The 14,049-nt window shown below is 33.2% G+C and overlaps 1 protein-coding gene across 1 annotated transcript; it reads left to right on the top strand.

Moving 5' to 3' along the window:
* The first annotated feature begins 739 nt into the window (after positions 1 to 739).
* Positions 740 to 8,384, top strand: LOC149786551 (uncharacterized). The gene is made up of 4 exons (XM_089977053.1): positions 740 to 3,120; positions 3,587 to 3,750; positions 6,688 to 6,774; positions 7,973 to 8,384. Exons 2-4 carry the CDS (start codon positions 3,656 to 3,658, stop codon positions 8,127 to 8,129), a joined length of 339 nt encoding a protein of 112 aa, XP_089833179.1. The 5' UTR covers positions 740 to 3,120; positions 3,587 to 3,655; the 3' UTR covers positions 8,130 to 8,384.
* Positions 8,385 to 14,049: the final 5,665 nt, after the last annotated feature.

The following is a 14,049-nucleotide window of genomic DNA, read 5'->3' as shown; positions in this document are numbered from 1 at the left end:
TCCCTGAGAGGAAATGGAAGAAGTAAGCTGTACAAAATTCGAAAGAAGAAAGAACGAATCGTACTTTACTGTAAGAAACATAAGCTAAAATCATACAGTAGTCAGATGACAAATGAATTCTTAATGAATTTCAGAGTATTATTGTAACGTTGAACTGTGTTTCTTTCTGTAGGAATATTACAATATTTTATGTTTTTTATTTACAATACAGCAATAAAGTCTAATTATCTCTCATATAAATTGATGTCAAGTTGTGACGATTTTTAGGAAACATAATCATAGGAAAGCATTCTGATCACATTATTATTGAAGATTTGATTTTTGAATGACGTGACCCTATTTCAAGGAATTTCCAAAGTTATTTGGTATCCAGTGGAATGTGAAGACATTGTGCACACATAACAATTTATTAAATAATTCAATTCCTTATTTTATTTGTCGAATTGTTTCTGAAATAATTTCCCCACAAATTGAGTGATATGCAGCAGTAGATGAAATCTCTGTGGACATATATTGTTTGATTTGTGCACCATAGCATGCATGTTCTTCATAAATGAATGGTGCTTGAGTTATAAGCAGGAAGTCATACCAAAATACATATACTCATGTATTGATATATGCATGAATACACTTAAACATGGATATATTCATTCCTACATGCATCCCGTTGTCAATCTTTCCTTGTCTAGGTGGAAAAGGTTGCTATGATACATGGAAACAAATGTATTAAAAAGAAATATAGGTATACATAGCTGCTTAATGTTATGAACTTGGTTATCTTATCATTGAAAATACAGTCAGAAGTAAACTTGATGCAATTTCTATATTACGACACATTGGATCATGATGTTCCTATCTCTGCTGACGCTAAATATTACTACGACATAACTGAATGATTTGTATTTCTTCTTTTCCATCATATCCTTCACAAAACAGCGTGAAAGTATTATATTAATATCTTTCCTTCTTTGTTGTCTAACGTGCCACCATATCGCTATAATTGATGAATGAATGAAACTTTACAAAATTCAAAAGGAGTAAGAGTTGATCTTATTATACTGTTGGAAACATAAGCTAAAAACAAGGGGAAGTGAAATGAGAAAGGAATACTAAATGAATCTGATAAAAGTATTGTAATGTTGAATTGTGTTTCTTTTTGCAAGACTATCACAATATTTTTTGTATTAATGAATTCATAGGTGCAAGAAAGGATTGTGTTCTTCATAAATTAATTATGATTGAGTTGTAAGCAGGAACTCATTCTAAAATACATATAGCCATGTATAGATACATGCATGAATACGCATACACATGGACTGATTCATTTCTACATGTATCCAGTTGTCAGTATATCCTTGTCCACGTGAAAAGTTTTGCTATAAAACATGGAAGTAAATGTAGTGAAAGAAATATTGCCATACATGGCTGTTCAATGTTCAGAAGTTTTATATATTATTATTGAAGATACACATATTATGTAAACTTGACGCAAATTTTCCATTACAACACATGATATAATCATGTTCCTATATATACTGATGCTAAACAGTATTATGATATCACTGAATGTTTTGTATTTCTTCTTTTTCATTTTATCCTTCACAAAACTTCGACAAAGTATTATATCAATATCTTTCCTTCTATGTTGTCTAATGAATCACCGTAACGCCACAACTGATGAATGAATGAAACTGCAGAAAATTCGAAAGGATTTAGAATGGATCTTATAATGCTCTAGAGCCATCAGTTGAAATGATTGGGTCAGATGACTAAGATATTCTAGATTAATTTGAGCGTAATGTTGTAACGTCAGACTTTGCAATTGATTATAAAACTGAATAGTCATTTGACCTTTCTGTTTCTGTGAAGTATGATTGTCGGAATGATCATCACTGGCAGATCGTTTCTGAGAGTGGAACAGGAAAGAAAATACACCTCTTGAGCCATTGTGATTATGATCAGCCAGTCTTTGACAATTTATTCTAGCAGGAGGACGTGTATATACCTTAGTTCACTGACTAGATTTTCAAGGAAGAAACTCCACAAGCATCTCTACTTCCATTCACAAGATACCTGACGGGTAACCACTGATGGCATTCATTGCGATTATTAAGTTTACAACTGTGCAGCCTATCAATAGTTTTTGTCGTTAAGATTTCCCCTCGAGAAATTTTCTTTTTGAAAAGATTGGAAAGTACCTTGTCTCTAATACATAGCCTGTTTATTGTTAGGAATTTTGGTTATATTATTTTAGAGAATACAGTTATGGATCTTTGATGAATGTTCTCCATTACAAGACATCATATCATCATGTTCCTATCTATACTGATGTTAACCAGTAGTATCATACCATTGATTGTTTAGTATTTCTTCTGTTTCATCACATCCTTCACAAAACAGTGGGTACGTATTATTTCAGTACCTTTTCTTCTACGTTGTCTAAACAGTCATCGTAGCACCATAACAGAAGGGTAGACACTCATTTGTTTGTTCTGTTTGCCATGCCATTTTGGGTAGAATAATCCCTGAGAGAAAATTGAAGAAGTAAGCTGTACAAAAGTCGAAAGAAGAAAGAATGGATCTTACATTACTGTAACAAACAAAACCTAAAATCACAGAGTATTCAGATGAGAAAGGAATTCTTAAAGGCACACAACCTAAGTAAAAACGAAAAAAATTATATAGTTCTTTTTTCAGTTCATAATTACTTATTTAGATTAATAATTATGATTCGTGTTCTTACCGAGGCCGAAATGAGGCTAGTATCGGAAATTTTGTGATAAAAAACGCGATTTTTCATTATTGTCTGGCAGACAAAAACTTGCTGTTTGCCACGCCTATATTCTTGTAACCTCTTAGTTGACCTCTCCCGAAGATTAAAAATTGCAGCCATGCGCAAACGCGTGTTTACAAAAATAATGGAGGAAGCAACTAGATCGGAAGTCGGTAGAAAGCGAAATCTTACGGATTCTGAAAGGGAAAAGAATAGAAAAAAGGTCGCTGGGAAAATTATGACAACACGCGCATATGTATTGGTGACCAGCATGAGCGATGGAATGAAATGAAGTCGACTTTAAGCCTGAAAAATAATCGAGAGGTCGCCAAATTCTTGCTGAATAGGTGAGTCACACTTTTGCAATGAACAGCCAATTTGTAATACAGCCATTTATTTCTTATAGTTAATTCTTTATCATAGCTTTTAAATTAACATGTTTTATATAAACTGACATTATTCTATTTATCTTGCAATAAAATGTTTCAGCCCTGCATCAATATAGCCTGTACAGCTCATATCACTTGACACACGTGTAAACCATAACATGTACTGCTGCTGTTTTTGAGGTTACCAAAGAGGAATTAAGGATCAGCTTCATTTTCGCAGCAACCATAAAACGTTATTTAGAGGCAAGCAATCACTAGTTGTGTTTTTTTTTGTTTTTTTAAAAAAAAATATACAATGCAAATGGTAATGATTGTAAAGGAAAGTAATGCAATACAGTTGAGAACATTTGATGCATGAAAATTTGTTTAAAGTATATAGCATTATTGTGTGTAATGAAACATTTATTTTTCCTGGGTACATTAGTTATGAATTGAATGGCAGTGCAAGGAAAACGGTAAGATTCATCAGAAACAGAGGAATGTCACAGAAGACATGGTCACACTTTCTACACCTGGGCCAATAGTTCATCGGATACCGATTCCTGCTGTGTCTGATATAACCACATCAAAATTAGATATGGTACCTGCGTAAGTATTACTACATTTTATTTAAGTTTTATGTATATTTACTTGTTTAAAAATGTTTTGGAAAATGCATATCTAAGTAATTTATTTACTGCATGGAAATTTATCAATCTATATTTGTGAAATAGTTTGCAGTGGGTAAAGATTATACATTTAAAAAAAATATGGTACATTATTTTATATTTAGACTATGACTTAGAATAATATTATTGTTGTAAATTATTTGCTGGCATTTGTAAACATAAATAACAAAGAACATGAATCATTTGTGGAAAAGAGAGTGCATAAGTAACTAAAGCAGAAGATAGAAAAGTTCCTTGTGTCATTTTTTGCAAATGATATTTACTTTATAACCAAATGCTCCTCATCATGCAGTGGGTATTTTAGTTATAGGACCTCAAGGGAGAATAGTCCTTAACTAAATGAGTCACCCTCTGTAAATCAAATATGATTATTATTATTATTATTATTATTATTATTATTATTATTATTATTATTTGTTGAAGCATTATATCTCATTCATTCCCATCATAATAACCATGATAAATGATAATAATTTGTTCATGTCGAATGAACTGCTACTAAGACAAACCTCCGTATGATAAATAGAACCAAACTAATGCATGACATCCAAGCAAACCTAACAGCTTGCTTACCTCCTACAGCAGAACAACTTGATAACTGCCTGCGTTCATTGCTCGACAAACATGCCCCAGCTACCAAGTGCAGAGTATCAATTCAAAAGTGTTCTCATGGTATAGCAGTGTTAGGGACCAGCTTCGCACTGCTAAAAGAGACCACCGTAAAGCTGAGAGGCTTTGGCTTTCCACAAGACTCACTATTCATAAGCAAATCTATGAAGTCGCTAAGAAGAATGTCATAAATATAGTCCATGCAGCGAAATCAGCCCACTACACTTCTAAGATCATGGAAAGTTCCAGCTGCAAAGAGCTCTTCGAGATTACTAACAAGCTAATGTCAAGGAACAAATCTACACCACTTCCAACTACCTTCTCTCCAGTCGACCTTCCGGACGTGTTTGCGAATTTCTTCCGTGACAAAGTACAAACCATTAGAAATAAGCTTGACACCACAATTTCAATTGACTCGTCGTCACCATACAGTTGGGATACAGAATTTGAGAAACAATCATTATCAGCATTTGAACCTGTCTCTAAGGATCTCGTACAAACAATCCTGATGAAGTGTGCACCAAAGTCATGTGAACTTATCCAATTCCAACATCACTGCTACTTGAGTGCTTAGATCCAGTATTGCCTTCACTAACTGATGTTATTAATACCTCTCTCTCATCCTGGGAATTCCCATAATTTTTCAAAACTGCCATTGTAAAGCCTCTGCTGAAGAAACCAACACTAGACCATAGCGATTTAAAGAACTGCCGGCCAGTTTCTAATATCCCATTCATTTCAAAAATCTTAGAAAAGGTTGTTTTATCCCAGCTTGTCTCATCTTAATTCAAACAGTCTTTTTAGCAACATACAATCTGCATATCACCCATGCCATAGTACTGAAACTACTCTTCTATAAGTAGTTAATGACATTCTCTCTGCGTTGGACAGCGGAAAGATTACAGTCCTCACCCTCCTTGATTTGTCTGCAGCATTTGACACAACAGACCATGATATATTACTTCACCATCTCCAGCATGTATTTGGCATTCATGATACAGCCTTATTGTGGTTCAAGTCCTACTTGGTCAACAGGACACAAATCGTATCTGCAAATGGAATACACTCCAGCCCAGTTGATCTATTTTGTGGTGTTCCACAGGGGTCTGTTCTTGGAAATGTTCTCTTCATTCTGTAGACTCAGTCGCACCCAAGTGTCATAGATCATCATCCAGTGTCTCACCAATTGTACGACGATGACACCCAAATGTACAAATCTAGCCACCCAACTTAAATTGATTCTACCGTCCAAGGTGTAGAGAGGTGCATTTCTGATGTGAAATCATGGATGACATGTAACAAACTGCAGATGAATGATGATAAAATTGAGGCCATTCTGATCACAACACAAAGACTTTCTCATTCACATCCTTTAACTCAAACAATAAATATCAGCAACACCAACATTAAGTTCACACAATCAGTACGAAACCTAGGTGTTACTCTGGACAGTACTCTCACATTGCACCAACATGTCATGAACATATTCAAGGATGCATATCTTGAGCTGAGACGCATCAGCTCAATCCGCAAATATCTTTCAGTTGATGCCACTAAAACACTCGTGTGTCCATTAGTACTTTCAAGGCTGGACTATTGTAACTCAATTCTGTCTGGTTCATCTCAATATCTACTCCAGAACCTTCAAACCACAGCTGCTCGGATCATACTTAGAGGACCATGATCATATCACGCCTCCCCGCTGCTCTGTACCCTATACTGGCTATCCATTTGATCCAGAATCAAACACAAATTTTTTTCTCTGTGCTACATTTCACTATCGGACTCTAGTCCAATATACCTATCCAACCTCACCCATGTGTACACATCAGCAAGATACTTGCGCTCCTCTTCTGATAATCGTATACTCATTAATCCCACTATGAAAACATAGTCATACGGACAGCGTTCTTTTGCATACCAGGGCTCAGCAAAGTGGAATGAATTGCCCACTGAACTTAGACACAAAGAAATAGTGATCCCATTCAAGAGTGCTCTCAAAACTCACTTATTTTGACAGCAAGAGCAAACTTAACACCTAAAAATGTTTCCTACCTTAAATATTCTTAGCATGTTTTTTGTTTTCTAATTTCATGGTGTTTGTTTTTGTAATCATATCATGATATGTTTTTTATATATCTTACATGTGTTGTGTAATGTTGTAAAGCGCTTAGAGCTTCTAAAGATTCGGCGCTATACAAAGTCCTCATTATTATTATTATTATTAATTTAAAAATTTTGTTTTTAGGGATTCAGCCTTGTCTGGAGTTGAAGAATTTCAGGAGAAGGAAAGTGTTATGATGGGAAAGTCTACAAGTTTTATCAACCCATTTAAGTAAGTATACTAACAACAATAATTGTGATACATACATAAAAGGAGAGTATTTGTGTAGTAAACTAAAAAACAACCATTGTGATACATGCATATCACGAAGATGGCTGTCATAGGAAGGAAATGAATACATTGTATTATAAACACAAACCACACTAAGACCATAGATAGGGGCCATCCATTTAGTACATACACATGGGGGTGGGTGGGGTGTCTACTGATATGTACATATGCATAGGAAACGGGGGGGGGGGGACCTCGATAACAATTTGTCTAATATAGAACGTGTTTGACCGGGTTCAGTCGGTGTTTTTAATTATAGCGGACACTAGACAAACTTGTTAAAGTTACACAGCTTATTTCTTTGATGCAGTCAGACATTCAACGTCAGTGGACTATCTGTTTTATTAAACACATTAAAATTATTAATCCCCGATCATTTCTGCATGGATTAAATATAGGCCGTTCTATAGAATTTGGGTGGTGGTAGTGCGGCAAGCGTACATACGCAGGTGGGGTGTGTGTAAAAAGGTATGCATGTGTACAGGGATGGGGGGAAAGGGGCCAAGCTTTGCCATATTTTTGCGTACATACTAAATAGATGCCTCTGAAGAATTTTTTTTCTCACTTACCTGTCCAACTGATCTAAACAGCCACTGACTCAAAATTATATTTTTCTTATTTTTTTAATCATACTTTTTCTTTTGAAAGTATCAACTTTCCCATACCTGATTCGCTTTCCCACACACAAAAATTTCTAAAAATTTTCTACCAACCTACCAAAATTTGAAAGCTTGGTATGAGAGAGGGGAATGAATATTATTATGTTTTTTTTCTGGTCTTACAATGGAAGTTTCTGAGAGTAACTTTGAAGCAGATGACCATATGTCAGATGAAGATTATAAGCTAAGTTTAAATCTTTCATTCAGACAATGAAAATTTTAGTATCTTTTCAATAAAGAATTTTTATGTGATTAAAATGTTATCATGTATGTAACTGTGTAACAGATAGCGAAAAGATAATGAAGCTACTATCATACTGCCCAATAATATCATTGAAAATGTTTTTCATCTAAATCTCTGAATATTCATTTGAAATCCAACAAATATTAGGTTTGTATACTAAAACTTCATAAGATATAACCTTCTCTTCTTGTAGCATTTTACGAAATGTCATAAATATTTCATTTTTATCTTCAAGACCAGACAGTAACATTTGTTTGGAAGATGGTAAAGAAGACTACGACACAAATGATGAGGATGATGGTAGTGATCAACCAGAAATAGAAGGACCTGATATTTGGCGTATTCATACTGTGAAAATACCTTTAATTTTGTTGGTGACAGAACCTTTATAGTTTATTACATTGCACTTCCAAGTCGTCTAAGATTCATCAGATTTATCAATATTTCTTTTACTTTTACAAAGATACATTTACTCCATTACCAGCAAAACTGTTAGATGTACTCTGAAATGTATCAGAGTTTGCAAACTGGAGGATGTTACTCACATTATATTACTATACATTTTGTCATCATATCAGTTAAGGTATAAACTAATGTTCCTGAATTGTTAGACTTGTTTATGCATACTGTACTGGTATATACATATATGTTTAGTAAATGGCAGAATAAAAATAAACATATAGGTAGGTAGAAGTCCCTATTTATTACACAAAACTGTCACACTAAATATAAAAAAGAACTCTTTATGGTATGTAAAATAAATCAGGTGTTATATGTATCTAAAGGTTTGTGTAAATTGACATTGTGTCAAGAAATGGTGTTCACAGCCTCTGCTGAATAGGCAACTACATGGTGGTGATTTAAATTTGGCATCTGCCATACTAATTAATGTCTGGCAGTACCTTTCAGAATATTGTCGTGTTTGTAAAATTTCTGAAGCTACCTATTTTAAGTTTTGACATTTCATAAAATTCAAAGGACATATTAAATTCCATCCATTGACCAATATTGGACTGACCATCAGGAACACATATTACAATCATTACATGGAGAGGAAGTTATAATTCTTGGTAAGTCAAATTTCAGTTAATATAGCTAAACCTCAAAGTTATCTGAAACCTATAGCTATATCCAAGATATACATGTCCTTTAAAATTCCAAATATCATGAAAACACCTTTAACCCAAGTAAAGTAACATAGCGCTTGGTGTTGTTTTATCGTCATGTTCAGCACTTGGTTTTGATATCAATTGTAATCAGTATTATTGCTCAAAGATGAACGAAGACAAATCAAGGTGTTCAAAGTGCGTACCTTGCTACTCAGGATCTCTTAACATTATACAAAATATTTTGTATCTTATCTCATCTTTACACTTTGATTTGAAATTTGATCATTCGTCTTGTAAGCGTATTTTGAATTTTAGGTGGGAAAATGAAATTTAGGTGGGGAAAGCTGGATTTCAGCATTTAGTCATTAATTTCAGGCTAAATCCCAGCTCTGATGATTGGTTACTCAAAAACAACATGGCAGTTGTTATTATATGATAGCTATTATTATTATTTATTACAAATGCTTATATGAAACTTAGGGCCAATTCGAACTGCATCCTGGTGTTATGGGGATGGTAGAATGGACAGCCCTGGACATTCAGCCCAGTATTGCACATGCATATTCATGGAAAATTCCAGCTAGAAAATTTTGTGCATCATAACAATGGACAAAAGAATGACAGACAGGAAAAGCACAAACTAAGAAAAGGCATGCTTTGTAAAAGGGTTGAATTTCTTAAAGAAAATAAAATAAAAATTGTAGAAGTCGTCACATATTCACATTTACAGATTACTGCGCTGATGAATAAGTTGGCTTTTGCTTAATTACTCAGATATAATGAAATGACCCAAATGTATGTGCATGTTTATTTTCTTGATAAACAACAAATATAAATTATGATTAAAAAAATTAACATAAAAAATGTGATGTTTCAACATGTACTGAATGCTGGCCAAAAATATACATCATCCTGAGTAATACCTAATATTGAAATTCAATCTAATGCCACTTCATGAAAATAACATAATGAACTGAAACTCTAATGTCCTTGGCCTATCACATCAATGTTGGTTTGTGCTGCATGCGTGCACTAACAGTGATCAATAGTATTAGGTTTACATTAGAAAGATAACCACATTCAAACAATTACAGTAAGTTATATTCAATCACAATAAGTTATATATATATATATATATATATATATATATATATATATATATATATATATATATATATATATATATATATATATATATATATATATATATATATATATATATAAGTACCTAGCTACCCTAATATTAAAACAAATGCAATCTGAAACACACATGGGGGTGGGCTTAAGTACAATATCTGTTTCTGTGTAGTAGTTTGTTTAGGTGATGTACTAAAGTTTGTCATTGAGCAAATGGTAATCACTTTAGTCAAGAGCATATAAACCAACACAGAATAATAAAACATCAATGTAATAGTTACTGTTTTGGACTGGGATATCTGTAATCAACCTGTTATAGTAATGGTAGACTGTTTCCTCATATAAAAGTCAGCTTTATGACTTTTCTGGAACAATGCATAAACTGCGTAAAATAACTCTCCAATAATGTCAAGATGGAGATTGATGGACAAGTAACTTCTGGATGCAATGACAGTGACTTCAGCAGATAGGTCCATCTATAAATTTTAAACAAACTTCTGAGAATTATGTAATATAGTAGCAATAGTTATAATGTGGAGAGAGAAAGAGTTTTCTATGTATGCCAAAATTATTCTTAGATGATATGTATCAGTTCTTGATACCTGACTATACTCTTGAATTAAAGTTATGTCTGTATGTGCACATTTGTAATTATATAAGTTTAGCAAATTTCATAATATATAACAGTTAGTTTTACAGTGTATGAAATTGTGTACATTCATTAGGGTTTTCATATAAAGGTTATTATTATTTCTGTGGTGAATGAACACAGTTAAAAGAAATGAAAATTTGATGCTTTAATTGGTGTCAAATATGTTTGTTTTAGTTGTAATCAGATGGCATTTGATGCATATATGTGATATAGCATTCAAGGTCGCTTTTGATGAATTAGTATTTTAGTCTTAAAAATTTATTGGAAGTTTCCAGAGCCATTTTGTTTGTATTGAACTGCTATAGTTAACGAGCAGTATTATGCTTGATAGAATAGTATCATAGTGTTTGTAGTTCTGTTGATATTTACGAACCGATCTGTATTCATGAAACACTAGAATAAGTTTTCCTTTCTCAACTCAGCATGAATATGCGTTATTTATCATTTGACTTCATGTGTATATGCAAGAATACAATCATGTTCGCCCTCTACTGTTGTGCCTTACATCCTTTGCATCCCAAGACAATGCTAGTCAACTTTAATTCTTCCTAGTTTTTAAATAAATTTTCTGTATAATACCAGTAAATGGTCTCCTCACAGTTGCTTTTAAAACAGAGCCATACATATAATCATTCTTTGGCAGATAGGTAGCTAATAAAATGTTAACAAAACTTGTTCATGCAAAATAAAAATTGCATAATACAAAAGAAATGCTTTATACAACTTAAAATAAAATCACGAGTTCCTAAGAAAGAGAATCCTACCAAGAAATTAATATCTAAAATCAGGTACTAAATATCTAATATATTTAAGGACAACTATTCAAGTACAAATTAAAATGTATGCCTAATAACATAATTTCTCACTCATGTGACCAAGAAATCTAGGAGTTCTCCTAATGTTGCTTTTCTTATCTCAGCCTAGCTGTCTACTTTTAAAAAGAAAAACCCCTGTTGTCTTCTGCTTTGACAGATGGAGTATATATATATATATATATATATATATATATATATATATATATATATATATATATATATATATATATATATATATATATATATATATATACTCCAAGAACTTTGCTCATAAATCAACTTAGTTTCTCCAACTTTGTTAACACACCATGCAAAATATTTTGAGACAGATACATATACAAGAGGTTGATCTATTTGGCAGAACTGCAGACCCACAGGCAATACATATCACTGGTTAAAACAAACCAAATTCTCTCAAGAACTACTGCAAAGCCAACAACAACCAGAAATGTGTTATGTCAAACTTGTTTTTGTTTCTCTTCAAAACTTTTCAAACATCTGAATCTGCCCCATATGAGGTTGCAAATGAAAACTTGTGCACTCGCTATTTCACAAGATTTCTATGTAGCATACCACTAAATTAGTAATAGCTATACTTGCCACTTTTCCAGGACAGAAAATATAAATTTCTAAGTAAGTCATCAATTCAAAATCTCCTCGAAGTCATTACATACCTATTTAGAACTGTGCACCAAGCATTGTACTTCACGGTATCATGCTGCTGCATACCATAGAATGTTTTCCAAATTGATGAAAGTTAAACGTTAGGAGTATATAAGCTATTAATTAATTACTTATTACTTTTAAAGGAAATCCTTTAATTAAATGTCATAAGGTCTCACTGGACAGTTTATCTGGTGAATTTTCATCCGACAAAGACATATTGCAGAAAAAATGAGAATAATTTTACACTGAAGATACAAATAAAAACAAACTGATGATTTTTATAGAAAGCATACATGTGAGATTTTGACTGAGGCAATCAGGTTAATTCCTATTGCAACTGGTGGCTTTTATACTGAACCAACACTGCCACCAACCCCTATTTTGAATATTTTCCTGTGACAAGGCAGCTAAAAGAATCAGTATGTGCCATACTGATGCATGAATCAAGTTCAATATTACTATAACAAATTAGCACACTTTTCATCACCCCTCAACCATCTAGATTTTTAGATATTTACCTTTGTAGTAGACACATGTAAATACGTAAGCCAAATCGGCTGCTCATTTGCAGCCCAAGTTACGCATTTGATCTCCAATGCTTGTCTAATTGTGACAGGCAGTCAACAACAAGCCAACCCATTTCCAAGCCTAAGTCAAAGTAAATCTCAACCACATTACAGATTTAGCTTCTGTGTGAATTTATGATATGCTTGTGATGATTAGATTCATGCCTTCTACCTTAAAAATTAGGGAGGTGTCAAAATACAAAACTATCTAGTGAGGCCTAATACAGCAATAATATCAAATGTGTTTATTTGTCTATTTTCTAATGCATGAACTTGAGTAATTAGTTTTGACAGGTCACCCAATTGCCCTCATTATATTTGTATCAATGTGCTGTATTTATTCACAATAGCACATTGTTCCCGATTCTTATTGTGCAGTACTTCCAACATGTAACAATTATAACTCTTTTCTTTATTTCCTTTTTCTAAGAGCAGCATATAAAGCTATATTATATTTAGTTAATTATTCTTATTTTATAAAGTGAGAGGCAATAATAGTACTTGCCTAATATGTGTTGAATCTGCTAACTATATTACAAACTTGCAGGGTTCTTTTAATTGGAAAAATTGGGTGAGAAAAATAATCTAAGTCAGTGTTTGTACCAAGACAATGAAATCCCAATCTTTGATTGGGATTTTCTTGTCTTTGTGCAAACCCCAATTTAGATTATATTATTCAAACATATCACTGGAAAGACCACCCAAGTCTTCCTTGAGTAAAGCCACAGTACTGGCCAAAACAATCTGGGTATTTATCCCTTATATGCCATACACAGCAGCTTGGAATGCCATGTCTGTTGCCAGCACCAAGGTATCCGTAAGTCCATAAAATAAACTGCCTATAAGCAGCATGCCTCTTACCCCCAGTTGTAATCGTTATCTTCTTCTGCTGCCAGAATAAAATTGCCTATATCTCTGTGCAACAAGGAGCACGACTTCGTCTAAAAGAACCAGGTCGAATTCCTGCAGAAATTATAAAAAATTGTCAGTATAAAATATTCCAAAAAGATAAAAGCATTAAATGTTCTGTGGGAAAAGAATGATTCTTCTGTTACATAATGAAGCAAACATATAATGATAAACAAGTGTTTCAATCAGCTGCTTAATTCACTAATAGTAAATTATAAATAACAAAAATATTAACTCTGGATGGGCGATAGAGTCAGATTACAGTCACGAGACTTATGGAAAGTAGAACTACAATGACAATTTACCAAAAAACTACTTACAGGAAGCCTTGAATAGTAGTTTGGCATTATTTGTTTGCAGCACTGCTTTTCATCATCAGTTGGCATTTCACAGCAGTTACTACATATGCACCGATCTGGTGATTCACCTCTTGGTCTTGGATGGTATCATTGTTGCTC

Source organism: Sinohyriopsis cumingii, chromosome 12, assembly GCF_028554795.1.
Source record: "Sinohyriopsis cumingii isolate HCF-2022 chromosome 12, ASM2855479v2, whole genome shotgun sequence".
In the NCBI taxonomy this organism is placed as follows: domain Eukaryota; kingdom Metazoa; phylum Mollusca; class Bivalvia; order Unionida; family Unionidae; genus Sinohyriopsis; species Sinohyriopsis cumingii.
The sequence above is the reverse complement of the archived record's forward strand: the minus strand, read 5'-3'. Positions and strand labels throughout refer to the sequence as shown.

Coding starts and splice junctions, on each gene's coding strand:
- LOC149786551 (XM_089977053.1), top strand. CDS start 3,656: ATGGTCACACTTTCTACACCTGGGCCAATAGTTCATCGGATACCGATT. Junction 3,751..6,687: donor AAATTAGATATGGTACCTGC/GTAAGTATTACT, acceptor TTTTGTTTTTAG/GGATTCAGCCTTGTCTGGAG. Junction 6,775..7,972: donor AGTTTTATCAACCCATTTAA/GTAAGTATACTA, acceptor TTTATCTTCAAG/ACCAGACAGTAACATTTGTT.